Here is a 21,855-nt window from a genome sequence, read left to right as displayed (position 1 = left end):
TAAAGGCGTGTGCCACCATGCCGGCTGTATTATACTTTTTTCGGATAACGTTATCTTGGAGCTATTTATATATGCATATAAAGAGACCAGTTTTCTTTCTTTTGATTATGATAAATGTATATAACAAAATATGCCATTTGGAGGCTGGAGGGATGGCTTAGTGGTTAAGGCATTTGCCTGCAAACCCAAAGGACCCAGGTTCAATTTCCCAGGACCCACGTTAGCCAGATGCAGAAGGGGCACAAGTGTCTGGAGTTTGCTTGCAGTGGCTGGAAGCCCTGGTGCACTCATTCGCTCTCTCCATCTTTCTCTGTCAGATAGATAGATAGATAGATAGATAGATAGATAGATAGATAGATAGATAGATAGATGCATACATACATACATACATACATACATACATACACACACACACACACACACTTTTTGGCTCATTTTTTTTGAAGGTTTGATTTGGGCTTTAATTTTTTTTAAGTATATTCTTTTGCTTGAATTTCTATGTCCTTGAGAATAAGGATGTTTTATGCTCCTTGAGCCGATTTTATAACATTTAATATATAACCAGTTTATATGTAAAATCTTTGGTACAGGGGTGAGGAGTAATAAATAATTTGTACATAGTGAATTATATGGTGGTCACTAAAGTAGGTGAGGTAGACTTAGTTCCTGTGATTGTAGGTTATTCTTACCTTTTAAAAGTCATGACAGGTACATCTGTGGCTTCTGTATGAAGGAAAACAAAAAGGAAACATGCCCAAGATATTTCTCTAGAAATATTTGCAAAGCTAGTATTGAAAGGTTTTAGTCAGCTTCCCGTTTTAGTCAACATTTTGTCTCAATGTTAAGACAAGGGAAGAATACTAATTTTTATTGGCCCTTCATGTATTATCCAAATAACAAGGCATTAAAATTAATATGAAAAATTGTGCCCATACTGTACATCTACTCCTGTGCTTGGAACTACTTGTTAATAGATATTATGGAAGCTGTCAGCAGTAATGCACACGTAAGTGCTGTATTATACATGTGGAATTGGGGAATTTAAACAGCTTAAATTTGTTTTCTAATGTACAATATTTGAGCATTTCCACCTTTGAAAGAAAAGCATATAGGTATTTTGTGCTGCATATTCTTTAAAAGGACAGCTTCTTCCTTCCCCCACCCTCCGTGGCTTCTAAATTATATAATGCAATTTGGAGCCTGTTTATAAATATAACTAAATGTCTTATGTAGTGCTATTCTTCTTGAATTAGAAAGTGATCAAATGGTAAAACATTTAAAATTAAGCCCAGAAAATAAAATTGTCTTTAAAGAAATTTATAAGATTTTTCTTCGAAATAGATGCCTCACTTGAAAATAAAGCACAGCATACAAGTAGTTCTTGTAAAACTATGCTATTGAAGTAATTGCTAAATCTAGGACATCTTTTGGATAGTTTGTGATAAATATAATTTACTTGTTTTTAGCTGTTCTGCCAGAAGTATTTGTTCCTCCTGAGATTTTTTTTTTTTTCCAGTTTTTTGAGGTAGGGTCTCACTCTCACCCAGGCTAACCTGGAATTCACTTTGTATTCTCAGGGTGGCCTCGAACTCATGGAGATCCTCCTACTTCTGCCTCCCAAGTGCTGGGATTAAAGACATATGACACCATGCCTGCTTCCCTTTTTGGTTCATTTTAAGTTGTATAACTTAGTGACATTAGTATATTTACATTGTTAGGTAATTGGTACTGCAGTCTTTCTCCAGAATCTTTTTTTTTTTTTTTTTTTTGGTTTTTTTAGGTAGGATCTCACTCTAGCCCAGGCTGACCTGGAATTCACTATGGAGTCTCAGAGTGGCCTTGAACTCACGGCGATCCTCCTACCTCAGCCTCCCAAGTGCTGGGATTAAAGGTGCGCGCCACCACGCCTGGCTTTCCAGAATCTTTTTGTTTTCCCAAACTGAGTCTCCATTAAATGACTCCTATGCTCTACTCTCCCAGCCCTTTCTCTTGTAGAGAAGAGGGATTTTTTTTCCCCCCCTCAAGGTATGGTTTCACTCTAGTTCAGGCTGACCTGGAATTTGCTATGTAGTCTTAGGGTGGTTTTGAACTTACAGCAATCCTCCTACCTCTGCCTCCTGAGTGCTGGGATTAAAGGCGTGTGCCACCATGCCTACCATAAAGAGGATTTTTTTTTGGTTCAGTACTCTTAGTCAAGGTGACCCTACCTTGAAAAACAAAACAAAAACAAAAAAATGCCCTTAGTTTTTTACAACTACCATCCTATACCTTCAGTTTCTTTTTTCTTTTTTATTTATTTACTTATTTGAGGGGGGGGGAGGGAGGGAGGGAGGGGAGAAGGGAGAGAGAATGTGGTTGTGTTAGGGCCTCCAGGCCAATGCAAATGAACTCTATCTAGATGCATGTGCCCTTGTGCATCTGGCTTATGCGAGTACTGGGGAATTGAACCTGGCTTCTTAGGCTTTGCAAGCAAGCAAGCACTTTAACCACTAAGCCATCTCTTCAGCCCCTGTTTTTATCTTTTATTTTTTGTATTTAATTTGATTACTCTTTTGTTCCTCTGAAAGGGGATAGAGAAAAACAAACAAAATTGGAGCAGGAGATGCAGCTTAGCAGTAGAGTGCTTACCTAGATTCTAGTTATATAACTGGTGGGTTTTTTTAGACTTTTTATTTCTAAGAAACAGAGAAAATGAATGAATGAATGAATGAATGAATGAATGAATGAATATGGCCACTTCAGCCACTGCAAACAAATTCCAGATGCATGTGCCACCTTGTGCAGCTGGCTTACATAGGTCCTGGGGGATTGAACCTAGGTCCTTTGGCTTTGTAGGCAAGTGCCTTAACCACTAAGCCATCTCCCCAGTCCTGACTGGTGTTTTTAACCAGTCATCTGCAAATACAGATTCTCACATTCCCCCCTCCTCAGTTTGATTACTTTGCTAGAATATCTCACAGAATTTAGGGGATACTTTACTTTGTTGTATTAGTTTGTTAAAAAGGATATTACAAACTGCCAGGCGTGGTGGCACATGCCTTTAATCCTAGCACTTGGGAGGCAGAGGTAGGTGAATCACCGTGAGTTCAAGCCCAACCTGAGAATACATAGTGAATTCTAGGTCAGCCTAGGCTACAGTGAGACCCTACCTCAGAAAACCAAAAAAAAAAAAAAAAAAAAAAAAAAAGGATATTACAGAGGATACAGGTGAATAGCTAGATTGGAAGAGATGTATACGACAAGGTATATGGGAAGGGGTGATGAACTTCAACCCTCCCCCCACATATATGTCCCACTCTCCAGGAAACTCCACATGCATATATTGAGAAGCTCCTAGGAACCCTGTCCTTAGGTTTTTATGGAAACCTCATTTTGTAGACATGTTAGATTAAATTCTTGGCCATTGGTGAAAACCATAATCTTTAGCATCTCTCCTTTCCCTGGAGCTTGGGGATGGGGCTGGAAGCCTCAGTTTCCACTCACATGACTGTTTTCTCTGACAAAACCTATTATAAGGATGTGTAGGAGCTCATTTCCACCCAAGAAATTTCAAGAGATTTAGGAGTTAATTGATAACAAATGGTGACCATGACTAAGTATCTTTCAGTATATCATATTATCTCATATAAATAGAACCATATAGTATTTACCCTCTGATATATGTCTTTATTTGGTATATTGTCAATGTTTAATCAAGTTTTACCATATGTCACAATGCATTTTTAAATGTCTGCCTAGGACTCGATTGCCAGTATTATATGCAGCAGACTTGTCACTGATGGTCTCTTGTATCATTTGTGACTTGCTGACAGTGCTCCAGTAGACTTTGACACCAAAGTGCATGTGTAACTTCTAGAATTGAAGTTAGTGAAGTAGAGGATGTATTTTACTTTGCTTTTAGATTACGATCTCAGTTGGCTTTATTGTGATTCTAGAATTGGGCAGCATTCTGTAAATAGAATGTTTACTATAATTTTATTTTAAGTATTTATAGCTAAATATCAGATTTCTGTATAAAGGAGCTGTATTTATATTATTTAAGTAACAATATCAAAACCTTAAAATAATCCTCCAGAAATTACTGCTAAAATTGAATTTTCTTTTGCTAACAGTATATACATACCAACTACTACCTTTAAATAGTTTCCAACCAGAGGCGGAATTTAAGAGTCAGAAAAGAATATAAAGGTTTAATTTTTCTAGCCCTTTAAAAAACATATGCTATTTCTTTTTAGGTTCTAGCCATAAATATTTTGGGTCGTTTTTTATTGAACAATGACAAAAATATTAGGTAAGTCAACTGAACATAAAAATACCTTGTATCTTGGATCTATAAATACTACTACTCACTCCTTCCTTTCCTCTCTGTGTGTATGTGCAGCTAGCGTGCGTGCGCATATTATGGTCTCTTGCTTATGCAAACAAATGCCAAATGCTGGCCTGCTGCCTTTTGCATCTGTATGTGGGTGGTGTGGTGATTGAACACAGACTGGCAGGCTTTTCTGGCAAGTACCTTTAATTGCTGAACCATCTTCCTGGCACTATTTTCAGGAGTGAGTTTGGGGGTTGTAGAAATGGCTCAGTGGTTAAAGGTGCTTGTTTGCTTGCTAAGTCTGAAAGCATGATGACCTGGATTTGATTCCCCAATATCGACATAAAGCCAGATACACAGGTGTTAGACACATGTGTCTGGAGTTTGTTTGCAGTGGCAGGAGGTCCTGGCACACCCATACTCCCTCTCTGTCTCCCTTTTTCTCTGTCTCAAGGAAATTTTTTTTTTTTTTTAAGTGTGAGTTTGCTCAAGATTAGATGCCTGTTATGTGATAGATCTAGAATTTGAACTCAGAATTTTTAGTTTTAGTCTGGTCTTAGAGATGCTATTTGTAAAGAATTTGAGGATTTGCCTTATAGTTTACTTTTTACTCCTATTTATAAGTCAAGAATTAGCAAGATTTCCTTGTACTGGGCCAAGTGATAGATATTTTAGGTTTTATGGGCTACAGAATCTTGGTAGCAGTTGCTCAACACTGTCTTATCATGTGAAATCAACCATATAAGGTATGTAAATGATGAATGTGCCCATACTTAGAAAAATGTTGACTTAATAAAAATAGCACAGGGCTGGATTCTTCAGATGGGCTATAATTTGTTGACCCCTGCCCTAAATTAAGAAGGAAAATAGTAGTAAATGTGGAACATCTTTGAGGATTCCAATTAGTCACTTCATACAGATGAGTCAATCAGTATTATCTCTTACATTGTTTGTGTCTCTTAGTTAACTATTTTTTCTAACTAGGAAAAAGATTTCTTTCTATTCATGTTAAGCATAAAAATGTGGACATAAATGTTCTAAACATTTTTTTTGGGGGGGAGGCAGAGCCCTGCTTTATGGTCTGGGCTGGCTTCAAACATGCATTCTTCCTTTAGGTCTGGCTCCTCAGTGGTACAGGTGTACCACCTTGCCTGGCTTTGGATCTTAAACTCACTATTTTATAGAGGCAGTTTCAGTACCAGTGTCAAAAGCAGAGACAACTCAAATGATAAAATTTTTTGAGGGTATATACTTTCATTTTGAGTGCATATGCTCATTTTGTTTTGCTATTTGGAAGTTTTTAAAAGAATTGAGTGAGTTGGTTTTAGAAGTTGAAATGGATGTTGTGAAAGCAAGCTTACATTCAAAGTCTCTTGATTGCCGCTACTTTAGATTATGTTTCCTCTTCGTATATATTGATTTTGTCTTTACTTTTAAATATTATAAAATGCAGGCATTCCTTTATCCATTAGATATTTTGGTTGCCATTCTTTATGACTAATTTTACACTTCCACTTTGTTATTCTGAACTTTGGTTTTCTCCAGGTATGTAGCTCTGACTTCTTTGTTGAAGACTGTGCAAACAGATCATAATGCAGTGCAGAGGCACAGAAGCACAATCGTGGACTGTTTGAAAGATCTGGATGTCTCCATAAAACGGTAATGAATAGCCTCATTCATTCTCACTCTGGTTTTTGCTAAATGAAGTTAGAAACAGATTATTGATAGTTTTGTGCCTTCCGGTTGCCCTTGGTAACCTCCCTTTGGTGGTAGATTTTAGAGCCAAACACTGATCTCAAGATATTTAGTCATTGTGTTCAGAGATGAACTTTGTTTAGAGTATATATGATTCCTATTTTAGAAAGGATTGGCAAGAGTCTAGGGCAGCTAAATAAACTAGTACCAGTAGGAAATTTTTGTTAAATTTTTTAATTTTTATTAACATTTTCCATGATTATAAAATATATCCCATGGTAATTCCCTCCCTCTCCCCTGACACTTTCCCCTTTGAAATTCCATTCTCCATCCTATTACCTCCCCATTACAATTATTGTAATTACATATATACAATATCAACCTATTAAGTATCCTCTTCCAGTAGGAAGTATTTAAGAACACACTAAAGTTGTCCTTGAATCTTTGATAACAGGTACAATGAGCTGGGCAAAAGCTTGCTTAACAGAAGTACTGTGCTCTGTGTGCTGGAGGATGAAAATAACGAGTGATCCATCGGCTAAGTGTCTTACCACTATGCTGAAACTCACATTGCTGACAGCATACATTTTTTTCACAGTGCTTATGTTCTCACAAACTAGGGAAATAAGTCTCGTAGAACCATAGATCTAGAAATGATTTAGGCAGTTGTTAGAACTCTCACAAGTCATAAATTTCTTCCCTCAATAGAATAGTTAGGTTCAATGAATTTTAGGTTATATGTTCAAATCCAAACTAAAATAGGTTTAAAATGGCCTCTGAAGCTATCCAGTTTAACTAAATTCCTTTTATTTATACAGAACAAATGCTGAGTTATTGGCACTCTAAAGATAAGACATAAACTCAGTTGACACCAACTGTTAGGAAGTGCTTTGGAAGGATTTAACAAAGTTGGTTCTCAGAGTAAGTCAGTGAGAGAGATGAGGGTACTACTTTTCTACCCTAATTAATTCATTAGTTAAAATATACTCACAGTGGGATCAAGCAACTTTCCCTGAACTAACTTTTGTAAAGGAAAATCCTGGGAATAGAAATCAACCTTCTGACTCCTATTTCTGTTTTATTCTATAGCTTATTTTTGGGCTTTGAATTTCAAAAATAAAATCTGTGTCTCTTTAACAGAACATAGAACAGTAGGAGCTCAGACTCTTGGGCCAGATGTGTCCCACTTCAAATCCTGGCTCTACCTTTAATAGACTAGGTAAAATCGCTTGACCTTTGCTTGCATTGGTAGCCTCAGATGTAAAATGTAGATAAAGGAGCACCTACTTCATAGGGTTATACGGAATTAATATACATGTACATTACTTTAGGATTATATATAGCAGTTATATTTTTTAAGGGTGGGATTGTTGCTGCTAATATATCAGTAAAGATGGAAGCATTGTATACTTAACAAATTGCTTATTTTGACAGTGTATGTATAGATTCGGGGGGGGGGGTTGTTTTGAGATAGGATTTCATATAGCTCAGACCAGCCTGGAACTGGCTATGTAGCCGAGGATGACTTTGAACTCCTTGGTTATCCTGCTTCCATCTTCCAAGTGTTTAGATTACAGGTGTGCAGTGCCGCAACTAGCGATGTATGAGATTTAAATTTATGTCCGAATTTGATCATATTAATACAGTATTCTTGTATGTTACACATTTTTATTTTTGTTTTTATTGCCAAACTTGATACACATTTATAGGACTCCTATTTGCCTTTAAAGTACGTGCTCTTTTTTTTTTTTTTTTTTTTTTTTTGGTTTTTCAGGGTAGGGTCTCACTCTGCTCCAGGCTGACCTGGAATTAACTCTGTCATCTCAGGGTGACCTTGAACTCATGGCAATCCTCTTACCTCTGCCTCCCGAGTGCTGGGATTAAAGGCGTGCGCCACCACGCCTGGCTCTACGTGCTCTTTTTTTTTTTTTGTTTTTTGTTTTTTTGAGGTGGGGTCTCACTCTAGCCCAAGCTGAACTGGAATTCACTATGGAGTCTCAGGGTGGCCTTGAACTCATGGCAATCCTCCTACCTCTGCCTCCTGAGTGCTGGGATTAAAGGTGTGCGCCACCATGCCTGGCCTACATGCTCTTTTTTTTTAATGTAAAAATATATCATTTTATTAAGAAATACAATATTCATAAAATGTCAATTGTGCTCAAATTATTATACAAATTCAATGCACAAACAATCAAGAAAAAAATATATTTTGACAAGAATATCATGAAAATATAAAGGGTCTAGAAGTTAGTCAAAACAATCTTGTAAAAGGATGCAAATTTAGAGGATTTAGAGTCCCATACCTCAAAATTTGCTATAAAGTTAGTTATTAAGACATTGTGGTATTGGCACAAAGACAAGCACAAAGAACAAAAAAGAAAGCCCAGAAACTGACACATGTACATGGTCACTTTATTTATCCTACATGCTCTTTTTTAAGGAGAGAGATTGAGAGTGAGTTGGCACTCCAGGTCTTTAGGCTTTATAGGCAAGCACCTTAACCACTAAGCTATCTCCCCAGCCTTTTCCTCTTTTTCTTATGGCCCTTCTTGCTTATTGGGGGGAAGGGGTTATTAAAAAGAATGTCTTGAAGAATCTATGAGGCTTAACTTTGGAGTATAATATGCAATATAAAATATTTAGAAGAACCAAAATGATGCATGAAATAGCCATTATAGATTAAAATTATTAAATGCCTTTAAGTGTTCTGGAAAATGGGTTATACTTGTAACTGGCATACAGGTTAGGAAAATATTATTATACTTAGTGATTGGGTACTAAAACTGCTAACATGCAGTGGGTAGTATGCATCTTGCCAGACTGTCCTCCTTCTTCCCATATAAATCTTTTTCACCACCTGATACCTATATATTCTAATATATCTAGCACTTTCCTTCCTCCCTCCCCCCAGGTAGGGTCTCACTCTAGTTCAGGCTGACCTGGAATTCACTCATGGTGATCCTCTTACCTCTGCTTTCCGAGTGCTGGAATTAAAGATGTGCGCCACCACACCCGGCCTTCTAGCACTTTCCTTTCAGTTTACTTTCCTTTTAAAATAAAACCCTAACATCTGACAGACCTTCTGTGTGCCAAATTTTGGTAAGCTGCCTTCAGAGAGGTACTACAAAGCACTTATTCACAGCTCTGTTGTATTTGGTCCCCCCCTCCTTAACATACTCTTTTTTTGGTTTTTCGAGGTAGGGTCTCACTCTAGCCCAGGCTGACAACATACTCTTTTTTTACTGTTGTTATTAAGAACATAAAATTTGCATGGATACATCATATGTTGGTACCATCTTTTTTCTTCTCCCTGCCCCATTCTGCAAGGGGCTCTCCTCAGTGGGGTTGCTAGTATTCCCCATAGGGTTGTGAGTTATGCCTTGTGAGAGCAGCAGTCAGTAATTGGGGGGAAGGCAGTGCCTATGGGCATGACCTCCCAACCTATAACACTTACAATCTTTCTACCTTCTGTTCTGCAAAACTTCCTGAGTTTTGGTGGGTGTGAAAGTAGTCTGTTTTATTGTCATTATTATACCAAGACACCAAATCTCCAGAGTCCATTAGTTATATAACCAAAGTTACATATGCAAGACTACTTGTTAGATATTCTGTTCATATATGGGAACTCAAATTCCTATTTCTTTACCTATGAAATGAGAGAACTGCACCTACTTCAGTCATGAGAATCAAACAAAAGGACCTGCCACCCTGCCCTGTTATGATTGTTCTACTGCTCTAATTCCTGTGCTAGGATATGGACCCCTGGTTACTATATTTAAGAATGTCTATCGCACTACAGGCATTTTCCCATTGGAACTGTAGTGCAATAATAACTGGTGTAAATCAGTTGAAACACCAGTGTCAGAACATCCCAGATTCAGTGGCTTGTAGGTGTTTTCAAATTATGCTGAGAACCGAGGTAGCCATAGAGGTAGAGCCTTGGAAATACATTCCCTCTGCCTCATTCTGGGTTCTTGTAAGCCAAGGCCAGCTATCCTATGCAGGGCAGTGCTAGATTAGCTGTCAGCTCCATGGGCTTAGAGGCCTGTTTGAGTTTGTTCTAGTCTAATTTTACCTAGTCCTGGTGGCTTGGAACTCACTGTGTTGACCAGGCTGGCCTTGAACTTCTGTTGATCCTCCTGCCTCTACCTTCTGAGTGCTAGGATTGCAGGTAGGCACTGCCAATCCTGGCTTGGCCTCTGCCTACCTTTTTTTCCCCCTCCCTCTTTCTCAAGCTTTTCTTAAATCTGCTTCATAGCTGAGGATGGCCTTAAATTTCTGATCCTCCTGTCACCTCTTCCCATGTGCTAGGTTTATAGGCATGTGCCATCAATTAGATTTGTGCATTGCTGGAGACTGATCCAGGGATTTGTGCATGCTAGGCAAGCACTATTACCAGTTGAGCCACATGCCTAGTGTACTACATACCTTCTGACATGAACAAAATTATATCACATTAGGACAGAAGTGGATTATAATAAAAGTAGGACATGGTAAACAAGTGTCACATTAAAAACATAATACAGAGGCATTGTCATTTGATCATTTTGTTGCCTCTCTTTTTGAGCCTTGTAAGTCTTTCAAATTTTAGCTTTAGGGCCGGAGTGATTGCTTACGGGTTAAAGTACTTGCTTATGAAGTCCAAGGATACAGGTTTGATTCCCCAGTACCCATATAAGCCCAGATGCACAAGATGGCACATGTGTCTGGAGTCCCATTTGTAGTGGCTAGAGGCCCTGACATGTCCATTTTCTCCATCTGCCCTTCTCTCTCAAATAAATAAATTATTTTTTTAAAAAATCTGTTTTATAGAATAGTCTGTCATATCCAAACTGCATCTTGTTTTTATTTTTGTTTTGGTGGTGATGGGGTTGTCTGTTTTTGTTTTTGAAATTGTGTCTCAGGAATCCTCACAGGCTGGCCTTGAACTCCTTATGTAGCTCAGAATGACCTTAATCCTCTTGCCTCTGTCTCCTAAGTGCTGGGATTACTGGATGCATCACCATGTCTGGGTTTCTGATAGGGATTTTTGAAAAAAAAAAAAAAAAGTTGAATAAAGATTCAAAATATCATTCCTAACATATGAAGAAATGTCCTTGATTATCTTGCGTATAAAGATTGATATAGAATTGTGTAAGGATATTAGCATGTTGCCAGTGCTTTGGTGTTCAGACAACATACCTAGGTATTTATTCCATTCCTACTCTACAAATTATGATGTTTTTGTTTATTTTTCTTCAACTTTTTCTCCTCTGCAAGACGTGCAATGGAATTGAGTTTTGCACTGGTAAATGGGAATAATATCCGAGGCATGATGAAGGAGTTACTTTATTTTCTGGATTCGTGTGAGCCAGAATTTAAAGCAGACTGTGCATCTGGAATATTTCTTGCTGCAGAAAAGTAAGCATTAATTTTTATCTTAATTGGTAAAGGTGCTTTAAACTTTCTGAAAGCATAGTTAAAACATGGGAAGATATGTTATAAACGTATTTAAGGTATTTACCATTTATTTCATGCTCCAAATTATAAGTTAGCTGTAAGGATAGTCATTGTAGTCAATATTTAAATATGCTATGACCAAACAAACTTTCATCTTTATGAAATATCTCCCATATCTATTGTTTTAACTTTTTATTTGCAACTGAGATAATCCCATATCTGCTTTTAGGCTCTTCTCTATAATTCTGTTTGTATAAAGGGATTAGAGAAGTTACAGGATCTGAACTAAAGTTCTGTGTAAATGTATTTCTAGATTATAATGGTATGACTATTCTTTCTTTTCTTTCCACTGTGAATTTAAGGGAGTTTTCAGTCCAGGTTTTATCTGGGTCTGGGGAAGGTGTCTTTTGTTTATGTGTTCTTTAATTTCTGCCTTGAGTTTATGATTTGTTTTGTGAGAAATTGGAATCAAGTCACCTTTTTAGTTCACCTACTCCTGTTGCAGTATTATAAGAAACATGGGAGTTTGAGTGTGTATGTGTATGTACATTTTTGTTTGTTTTTCAAACAGCCTCCCAAGTGCTGAGATTAAAGACATGCACCACCACACCTGTGTTAGGAGTTTGATTATATTTAATCATCAGTTGAAACAGTGATAGCTGCTAGGTTTGGTGGTAAAATATCTCCAAATAGAATCACTTAACTAGAGGACCTGGAACAACAAAAAAAACATGACATTTTGAAAGTCAGTGGATAAAGTTCCTTTTTTTTTTCACCCATTCTTTTCTCAGGTATGCACCTTCCAAACGGTGGCATATAGACACAATTATGCGTGTCCTGACAACGGTAAGTACCTTTTTCAGCCATGGTATATGCTATGTGCTGGGCTATATGTAGAAATGTGGCAGATAAAACCCTTGTTCTCATGGAGCTCACAGGCTAGTGGGGGAGATTGGAAACTATGTAATATATGGGAGAATATATAATGTAATGTTGGAGAGGGATAAATGCTATAAAGAAAACCTAACAGCATGAGGGAATATACTGATGGCAGATTAAAATGTTATGTGGGCAGCTGTTAAGTGTTTGAGGTAGAGTAGTCAGAGGTGTCTCTTAGAGGTGGTAACATTTGCATTGTGACCTTAGTGGAGTGAGCAACAAGCCATGTAAAGATCTTGGTAAGAGTATGCTCATCAGAGGTTAGAGAATAGGAAGTACAAAGTCCTGAGGAAGTAAAAAGTTTGGTCTCCTTGTAGAGCAACAAAGTGAATCCAACAAAAGGTGAGAGGCAGGAAATGGATTTTGGTCAGAAATAAGAAGTGGCCAGATTATACATGGTCTCATAGGAGTTTGGATTTTATCTGAACTATAATAGGAGCATGTTGCATACTTTTTTCCCTTGCTATGCTCAGCTCAAACCTTGCACATGCTCGACAAGCATCTAACATTGAACTACATCCCCAATCCAGTTGTTACAGGGTTTTGAATGGCTAAATTTATATAGTATTTTCATTTCATGTTTTAGGCATTATCCTTTCCTTGACATTTTTCTAGAATTTTTGGGTTTCTTTATTTACCATTTAGCCAATATAAAGTGGAGTGTCATACTAAGAAGACAGAACTATATGTCATCATGTTACCAGAAGTAGATAGTATGAGGAAAATATTTGCAAATAATGACCATATTAAAAATTAAAATTCCTGGGCTGGAGAGATGGCTTAGCTGTTAAGGCGATTGCCTGCAAGCATAAGGTTTGATTCCCCAGGACCCACATAAGCTACATGCACACAATAGTGCAAGCATCTGGAGTTTATTTGCAGTTGGCTTGAGGCCCTGGTGTGCCCATTCATTCTCTCTCTTCTAATAAAATAAATAAATTTAAATTTAGAAAAAAATTTATAGATCTTAAAAGTAAATGATAAGGAGCTGGAAATATTATAACCTGACAACATGTTGATTTTTATAGTAACATATCCTTTTAAAACTATATTTTTATTCATTTATGAAAGAAAGAATGAGAATATGAGTGAGAAAGAATGGGCATGCCAGGGCCTCTTGGTGCTGCAGACAAACTCCAAACACATGTTGCACTTTGTGCATCTGGCTTTATATGGGTACTGGGGAATTGAATCTCAGCAGGCAGACTTTGCAGGCAAGCACCTTTAACTGCTGAGCCATCTTCCCAACCTTAATATTTTATTATTATTATATTTATTGAGGGAAGGATAGAGCCAGGAAAAGGCACTCCAATATTTCTAATCCATAATTAAAATTCATAGGACAAAGAAAGCTAAGGGATAATTGGCATTTTGGAAGCCGAGCGAGGTGGTGCACACCTTTAACCCCATCACTTGGGAGGCAAGAGGCAGGAGGATTGCCATGAGTTCAAGACCTCACTGAAACTACATAGTGAATTCCGTGTCAGCCTGGGCTAGAGTGAGACCCTACCTCAAAAAAAAAAAAAAAAAAAGTACCATTTGAAATAAATAGTAATAAATTACCAGTTTCTGTTTTTTCTTCTTGAAACAGGGTCTCACCGTATTTGTTTGTTTAAAATTTTTATTATTAACTTTATTTGAGAGAGAGAGAGAGAGAGCGCACATGTGCGTGCAAGAGAGAAAGGGTACACCAGGGCTTCCAGCCACTGCAAATGAATTGCAGATGCGTGCACCTCCTTGTGCATTTGGCTTGTGGGTCAGTACTGGTGAATTGACCCTGGGTCTTTGGGCTTCACAGACAAGTGCCTTAACCACTATGCCATCTCTCACCCCTACCCCCCCCCCCCACCTTTGTTGAGGCAGGGTCTCATGGGTGTAGCTCAGTGTCCTTGAACTTGCTTTGTAGCTGAGGATGATCTTGATCTTTGGATTCTCTTGCCTTTTCCTCCCAAATGTTAGGATTATAGGTGTGCTCCACTTCTACCACTTTGTCTTACATTTTCTCCTTCTTAAAAGAATTTTATTATTTATTTATTTGAGAGAGAGATACAGAAATAGTCAGGTGGAGAGAGAGAGAGAATGGGTGTGCCAGGGCCTCCAGCCACTGCAAACAAACAAACTCCAGATGTGTGTGCCCCCTTATGCATCTGGCTTACGTGGGTCCTAGAGAATCGAACCTAGGTCCTTTGGCTTGCAGGAAAATGCCTTAACTGCTAAGCCATCTCTCATCTGACTCAGTAAATTATGAAGTATCTATAGGAGGCAGTGATACTCTTAAATTGAGATTTTAGCTGGGTGTGTTACACACCGTTAGGTAGGAGAATTTTGAGTTCAAGGCCAGCTTGGGCTGTAGACTGAGTTCCTAGTTGGCGTGGGCTACAAAGTGAGACCTTTAAATCAAAACAATGTCAACAAAATGTTGTATATGTCCAGTGTTTGCCTAGTAACTATGAGAGCACTAGGTTTGATTCTAAGCACTACAAAATAAAGTCCATAAAAAGCACTTTTGTCCTCTGTGTGTGTGTGTGTGTGTGTGTGTGTGTGTGTGTGTAAAAACCAAAACAAATTTTAGTTAGACTTTGAACTCTGAGCTGTTTGTGGGACTTAAAATTAGTGCCAAATTTATCTTTCAGCATGTTTTTTTTTCAGGGTGTTTTTTTATGGTCTTTTTTTTTTTTTTTTTTTTTTTACCATAACAGTGACTGTTTGTTTATGTTATGACTGCTGTATGTTTATAGGGATAACTCTGCATTTTCTTTTAGGCAGGAAGTTATGTTCGTGATGATGCAGTTCCCAATTTGATTCAGTTAATAACCAACAGTGTGGAAATGCACGCCTACACTGTCCAGCGCTTATACAAAGCAATTCTTGGTGATTACTCTCAAGTAAGCTCTTCTTTCTACTTGTAAAGTTAATCTTTGTTTGAAACTGGTGTGTCACTTAACACTCCATATGTGCTGAGTTGTAACTGTTACAATTAGAGGACATGTAATTTACAGTAAGTATTTTTGGAAAGATTAAAGTTCTGGATTTTCTTTTGACAGCAACCCTTGGTACAAGTGGCTGCATGGTGTATAGGTGAATATGGTGATCTTCTTGTGTCTGGTCAGTGTGAAGAGGAAGAGCCTATTCAGGTATCCCATATTACTTTGTAGGCTGAGGAGGGGAGAAAATAGTGCTTTTGGTTATAGAAGAGTACTGTTTAATTTCTTTCCCGTGTTCTCATGTATTCTGTTCAGTCCTAAGGATCCCTTCAAAAATTTTTGTAGAGCTGGCTTAGTAGTCATATCCTTTATCCTATTTTTGTCACGGGAAGTGTTGTAGTCAGGTTCGCATTGCTGGCAGAAAATACCCGACCAAGAGCAGCTTGTGGGGCAAAAAGCTGTCTTATGGTCCTGGCATATCCACTGGGTCTCCACTGCAACCCATGGTCTATCCTCAGAGCTCCATTGGGTCTCCATGCAGGCATCCAGCAAACCTGCTTCACACTGCCCATGGCAGTTTCAAAACACAAGACTGTTTTACAAATCCAGTGACCCTCTCTTTCCTGCATTACTTATACTCCATAATACCAAGTGAGCTGTCATTTTGTTAATCCAGGGGGGAATAAAGCAGACATTGAAGAACAGGACACTCAGTATTCAGGCCCCCTTCAAAAGACTGCATTCCCCCCCTCCCCCCAGGTAGGGTCTCACTCTAGCTCAGGCTGACCTGGAATTCACTATGGAGTCTCAGGGTGGCCTCGAACTCACTGCGATACTCCTACCTCTGCCTCCCGAGTGCCGGGATTAAAGGCATGCGCCACCATGCCCAGCTAAGATTGCATTTTTTTTTTTAATTTTTTCTGGTTTATTTTTATTTATTTATTTGACAGCAACAAACAGAGAAAGAGGCAGAGAGAGAATGGGCACGCCTGGGCTTCCAGCCACCGCAGACGAATTTCAGATGCGTGCGCCCCCTTGTGCATCTGGCTAACGTGGGTCCTGGGGAATTGAGCCTCGAACCGGGGTCCTTAGGCTTCACAGGCAAGCGCTTAACCGCTAAGCCATCTCTCCAGCCCCTAAGACTGCATTCTTTCTGTTGTTCCACTGCAGGTCAGCTGACCCAATCTCAGTGGTTGCAATCTCTGATACAATTGCAGCCTAGTAGGCAGTAGTTTTGGCCCAAAGATTTCTTTTTTTTTTTCAATTTTTTTTTTTTTTTTCAAGGCAGGGTTTCACTCTAGCCCAGGCTGACCTGGAATTCACTATGTAGTCTCAAGTGTGGGCTCGAAATCATGGCAATCCTCCTGCTTCTGCCTCCCAAATGTTGGGATTAAAGGCATGTGCCACCACACCTGTGTCAAAAATTTCATTTTTTTTTTTCTCTGTGCCATATCCCTCTGCTCACACCAGTCCCTTTCTTTTTCTCTCTCCCACTCCCCCTCTCTCTTTCTTTCTTTTTGTGTATAAACTACTGTTTTAATACTTTATTATATAAGCCCAAACATTCAACCATAATGGCAAAGTGATACAATAAAACTATTACTATAATGCAGACCTTTGTAATTAATTTAAGGCTATTTAGTATACAGAAATATTTATACTGTATATTTATTTATATAGCCCCAAATTACATGTACTCTATGATTATAATTTCAGTGATTGCTCAGAATGTGAGTTCCAGGACCACACTAGTCCATTTCTATGCAATGCAACCCTGCACAAGTTCTCGGGACATGGGCATAACAGCAAGCCTCTCAATACAAACTGTTTTTAACCCAGTCCAGGCAAAGCTGCTTCTCACCCTCTCTCACCCTCATAAAACCAAACCTCACAGTCCGTAGTTCTTACTGCATTCCGATCTTTCAATTCTGATCACAATAGTCCATCAAGCTGTACTTACAGCAGCACTACAAGGCATTTCTTTTTTTTTTTTAAATAAAATATTTATTTATTTGAGAGAGAGAGAGGAAGAAGCAGAGAGAAAGAGATAATGGGCACGCCAGGGCTTCCAGCCACTACAAATGAACTCCAGACACATGCTCTCCCTTGTGTATCTGGCTTATGTGGGTCCTGGGGAATTGAACCAGAGACCTTAGGCTTCGTAGGCAAATGCCTTAATCACTAAGCCATTTCCCCAGCCCTTATGTCACTTTTTGTGTCCAGCTTGGGACATTGTATCCCAGCAAGGCATTTCTTAAGCCAAGATTTCAAATCCTTCTATATTGCTTCCTGCAAACCAGTTCCAAAAGGCCAAAGCCACACAGTCAGGATCCTAGCAGCAATGGCATCACTTCTCCGTAACAACTTTACTGTTGCAGTCAGGTTCTCATTGCTGGCAGAAAATACCCGACCAAGAGCAGCTTGTTGGGGAAAAAAAAAGTCTATTTTGGCTTACAGATCTCTTCATTTCTTTAAGTTGATTTCCACTGTTCTCCTTCAGGAATCCCCCCCCCCCACCTTTTTTTTGAGGTAGGATCTTGCTCTACCTCAGGCTGATTTGGAATTCACTCTGTAGCCTTAGGGTGGTCTCACACTCATAGCAATTTTCCTAACTCTGCCTCCCAAGTTGTAGGATTAAAGGTGTGCAACCACCATGCCTGGCTGCTTTCTTCTTTGATTTCTTTGGGCTTTTTTTGTTTGGTTGTTTGTTTTTTGAGGTAGGGTCTCACTCTAGTTCAGGCTGACCTGGAATTCACTGTGTAGTCTCAGGGTGGCCTCAAACTCACTCTGTCTTCTGAGTGCTAGGCTTAAAGGCAAATGCCATCACGCCTGGCTGTTTGGACATTCTTTTAAACATTCTTTTGCATTCTCTGTCTGGTTATTTCATCTTAAATAGTCTCACTGGAGTTCATTTCAGTATAATTTTTGCAAGAATTATGTTGTCTTGATTGTGTGTGTGTGTGTGTGTGTGTGTGTTTCTTATAATGTAGATATATTTGCATCTTGAGTTATTTCAGTGCTTGGGATTTTTAGTTATCTGCTGTAATCTTAGATGTGTAAATCATAAGTTACATCTACAGGGTAGGAACTCAAAGGACCAGATGAGACTTATACATTCTCAGAGTAGCAGCTATATATGGCTGCTATACAAATACCCTACTGTCAAATTAACAGTGCTTTTAATTTCAGTGATTGCTGGTGGATAAAAGAACAAGACTGATAGAAATTTGCTATGAGTTTGGTTACTTAAAGTAGGAGAAGTGTAAGGTGAATTAATGTGAAGGCTTAGTATTATCTTTGCAAAGATGGATGTGGCTTAGGTGTCTGGGAGAGGGAAGTTGCAGTACTGTGAGTTTCCACAGATTTTAGAGGTTGTTGGGGCTGTGGAAAGTTTTAGTTTTAGTTAGGAGAATAAGGAAGAGAGAATGTAGAAAAGGGGTTGTAAAGGAAGGGAAAGTAAATGAGTTGTGGGTAGGAAAAGCTTTTTTAAGATTCCAACTGTAGGCTGGATGGAGAAAAATGTAGTACATTCTTAAAATCCAACTCAACACACACAAATGAAACAAGTATGGAATATTTTATATGAGTGGGGATTAAAACAAATGTGCAGACTAACATGCCAAATGCCCTAAACTGTCTAGACATGTTGACTCAGGCCCTTAATACAGTCACCTGGGAGGTTGAAATTACTGGGCTGCAGTGGACTCAAGATCAGCTTGGGCTGACCTGCCTCCGAGAAAGAAAAAAAGGGGAAAAAGGTTTATAGATCAAGAATGTCAAAAGCAACAAATGTCAACACCAAAACGCAACTTATTTAAGAATGGTAAAGTCTGCCTTTAATCTCAGCACTTGGGAGGCAGTGGTAAAGGAGGAATCTCACGAGTTTGAGGCCAGCCTGGGACTATAGAGGGAGTTCCATTATGAAGCTAGACTAAGACCCTACCTCTCAAAAACAAACAAAAAGAATGATAAAGTCAACTAAAAGTACATCAATCAAATCTTAGGACGTAAGTATTTTTGTCTTAGTGCACTACGTTTTGAATTTTTTCCTTCTCTGGGATTCTGTTCTTTAGTAACCTGCTCTGATATGGAAGGTACAATTAACACAGTGCAGACCAATATACTTGGCTGTTGGGGCAGGTCTTGCCCCAGTGTGTAAAAGCTACTTAACTTTAAAAAGAAAATGTTATTTATAGAGAGAGAGCGCATGAGAGAGAAAGGGGAAAGGAGGCAAAGAAAGAGGGAGGGAGAGAATGGGTGTGCCAGAACCTCTAACCACTGAAAATGAACTCCTGGCGTATGTGCCACCATGTGCTTCTGGCTCACATGGGTACTGGGGAATTGAACTTGGGTCCTTAGACTTTGCAGGTAAGTGCCTTAACCACTAAGCCATCTCTCTAGCCCTCACTTACCTTTTGGGGTGACTTTTTTTTTTTAATCTCACCTACCGTTGAGTGTGATGCTGTTTCCCTCTTTGGTACACTGTGGGTGTGACTAGGCTGGTTAGGTAGATAGATCAGCTCTTCAGATCAGCTGTGCTGGATGATGTGTGGGGGCCAGGGTGGCTTTGATTCCTTGTCTCTTGAGATCTTCTATGTTCCTGGTGCTGGTGGGTGGGGGTGGTGAGATCATGGAGAGTGTCGGAAGTTCTGGAACTGCTCAGCTGGACCCCCTTGTTGATTTTACAAGGCAGGATCTGAGTGGAGAAACTTTTCACTGTAGTTTTGCTATTGTCAGCTCAGACAGAGCAGGGCCTAGTAGAAGCTCTTCTCAGGAGCCTCTGGTTGGAGCCTAATCCTTGCTATTTTAATGGTTTAATGGTTGCTAGAAGCTTATAGCTCCCTCCTACTTTTTGCTAGGGCCTCACCTGAGTAAATAATTCCCTACACACCTCCACTTTTTGGTAGAGAAGTATATTATGTGTTATGTTGCCTCTTTTTCCCCCCCCCAAAGTTTCTTTGGCAAGGTTCCTATTCTGCCAGCTTAACTGGAAGCTCAGTGGCATTTAATTTTAATGAGGAATTGAGGTTGATTCCTTGAAAACTTAAAAGAAGTAATGCTAGAATTATATAGGAAAACCTGGCATTTATGGAGATGCAACTTAATGGGTAATTGTGCAGTTTTAAACCTATATTTGTGGAGCTGGAGGATATAGCTCAGTTGTTGAGCTTTGTGCCATGCTCTTCTCCCTAGAAAACTGAATTATGGTTTCTCGTACCCACTGGGTGAAAGAGAACTGAGACCTATATTCATGTTTGTTAAATGATTTTTTAATATTTATTTTATTTTTATGAGAGAGAGAGAGAGAGAGGGGAAGAGGCAGATGGAGAGAAAGAGAGAATAGGCACATAAGGGCCTCTAGGTACTGCAAATGAACTCCAGATGCCTGTGCCACCTTGTGCATCTGGCTTACGTGGGTCCTGGGGAATTGAACCTTGAACCGGGGTCCTTAGGCTTCACAAGCAACTGCTTAACTGCTAAGCCATCTCTCTAGCCCTTGTTTTTTATTTTTCTAGGTAGGGTCTTGCATGTAGCCCAAGCTGACCTTGAACTCACTATGTAGTTTCAGGCTGGCTGAGAACTCCTACCTTTGCCTCTGAATGCTGAGATTAAAGGCATGTGCCACCACACCCTATTTCAGTGATTGAGTTTTGAAAAAAAGCTTAACAGTTTTTGAATTATGTCTTTTAATTTCTTTTCCTACTGCCATTGAAAAATATTATGTACTTCTCAGTCCCCAATGCTCTTTCTTTAAATTATTTATTTATTTATTTAGTGTGTGTGTATGCATGCGTGTGCTCACCAAAGCAAGCCAAGGTCTCTTGCGACTGCAAATGAATGTCTGTCTGGCTTTACATGGGTGGCTGGGGAATTGCACTTAAGCCAGCAGGCACAACCAAGTGCCTTTAACTGCTGAGTCATTTTCCTATCTCCCTTCTTTTCTTTAAACTTTTTTCTGAGCAATGGAACAACAAAGTACAGTTTGTTAGAAGCTTTCATAATGATTGGCAGTGCCTTTTGCTTTAATAATCTGATTCAGATGTTTGCTGTTACATTCATTCTACATGGTGTTTTCTCCCTTCTCCCCCAGGTAACTGAGGATGAAGTGCTGGATATTTTAGAAAGTGTCCTAATCTCAAATATGTCCACCTCTGTGACACGAGGTTATGCCCTCACTGCCATTATGAAGCTTTCTACTCGATTCACCTGTACTGTAAAGTGAGTTTTGAGGAAAAGGCTAATAGGTTGTTCTTTAATTAAAAAAGAAAACAAAAAAAGATTTATTATGGGCTAAGAGTATAGCATCGTTGGTAGAATGCCTACCTAGCATACATGACACTTCAGGCTTGGGCTGGAGAAGTGTCTTAGCGGTTAAAGCACTTGCCTGTGAAGCCTAAGGACCCAGGTTCAATTCCCCAGTACCCATGTAAGCTAGGTGCACAAGGTGGTAGATTGCGGCTGCAGTTGCTAGTGACCCTGGCGTGCCCATTCTCTCTCTCAAGTAAATAAACAAGTAAATGAATAAAATTTTTCTTAAAAAGGAAA

The 21,855-nt window shown here is 39.0% G+C and overlaps 1 protein-coding gene and 1 non-coding gene across 4 annotated transcripts in view; both read left to right on the top strand.

The window, feature by feature from the left end:
• Ap1g1 (adaptor related protein complex 1 subunit gamma 1) overlaps positions 1-21,855 on the top strand; it is a 122,170-nt gene that overhangs the window by 77,879 nt on the left and 22,436 nt on the right. For all 3 annotated transcript variants that reach the window (XM_004659555.3, XM_045146608.1, XM_045146601.1), the window contains 7 exons: positions 4,236-4,291; positions 5,858-5,971; positions 11,267-11,407; positions 12,238-12,292; positions 15,148-15,270; positions 15,430-15,519; positions 21,401-21,528. In XM_004659555.3, coding sequence (XP_004659612.1) covers positions 4,236-4,291; positions 5,858-5,971; positions 11,267-11,407; positions 12,238-12,292; positions 15,148-15,270; positions 15,430-15,519; positions 21,401-21,528 — 707 coding nt within the window. The remainder of the gene's footprint in view (positions 1-4,235; positions 4,292-5,857; positions 5,972-11,266; positions 11,408-12,237; positions 12,293-15,147; positions 15,271-15,429; positions 15,520-21,400; positions 21,529-21,855) is intronic.
• LOC123457917 lies at positions 6,508-6,593 on the top strand. The gene has a single exon (XR_006635268.1). It is a non-coding gene; the product is annotated as a small nucleolar RNA SNORD71 (small nucleolar RNA).

This window comes from Jaculus jaculus, chromosome 1, assembly GCF_020740685.1.
Source record: "Jaculus jaculus isolate mJacJac1 chromosome 1, mJacJac1.mat.Y.cur, whole genome shotgun sequence".
NCBI classification, from domain to species: domain Eukaryota; kingdom Metazoa; phylum Chordata; class Mammalia; order Rodentia; family Dipodidae; genus Jaculus; species Jaculus jaculus.
This window is presented reverse-complemented; position numbering and strand designations above follow the sequence as displayed.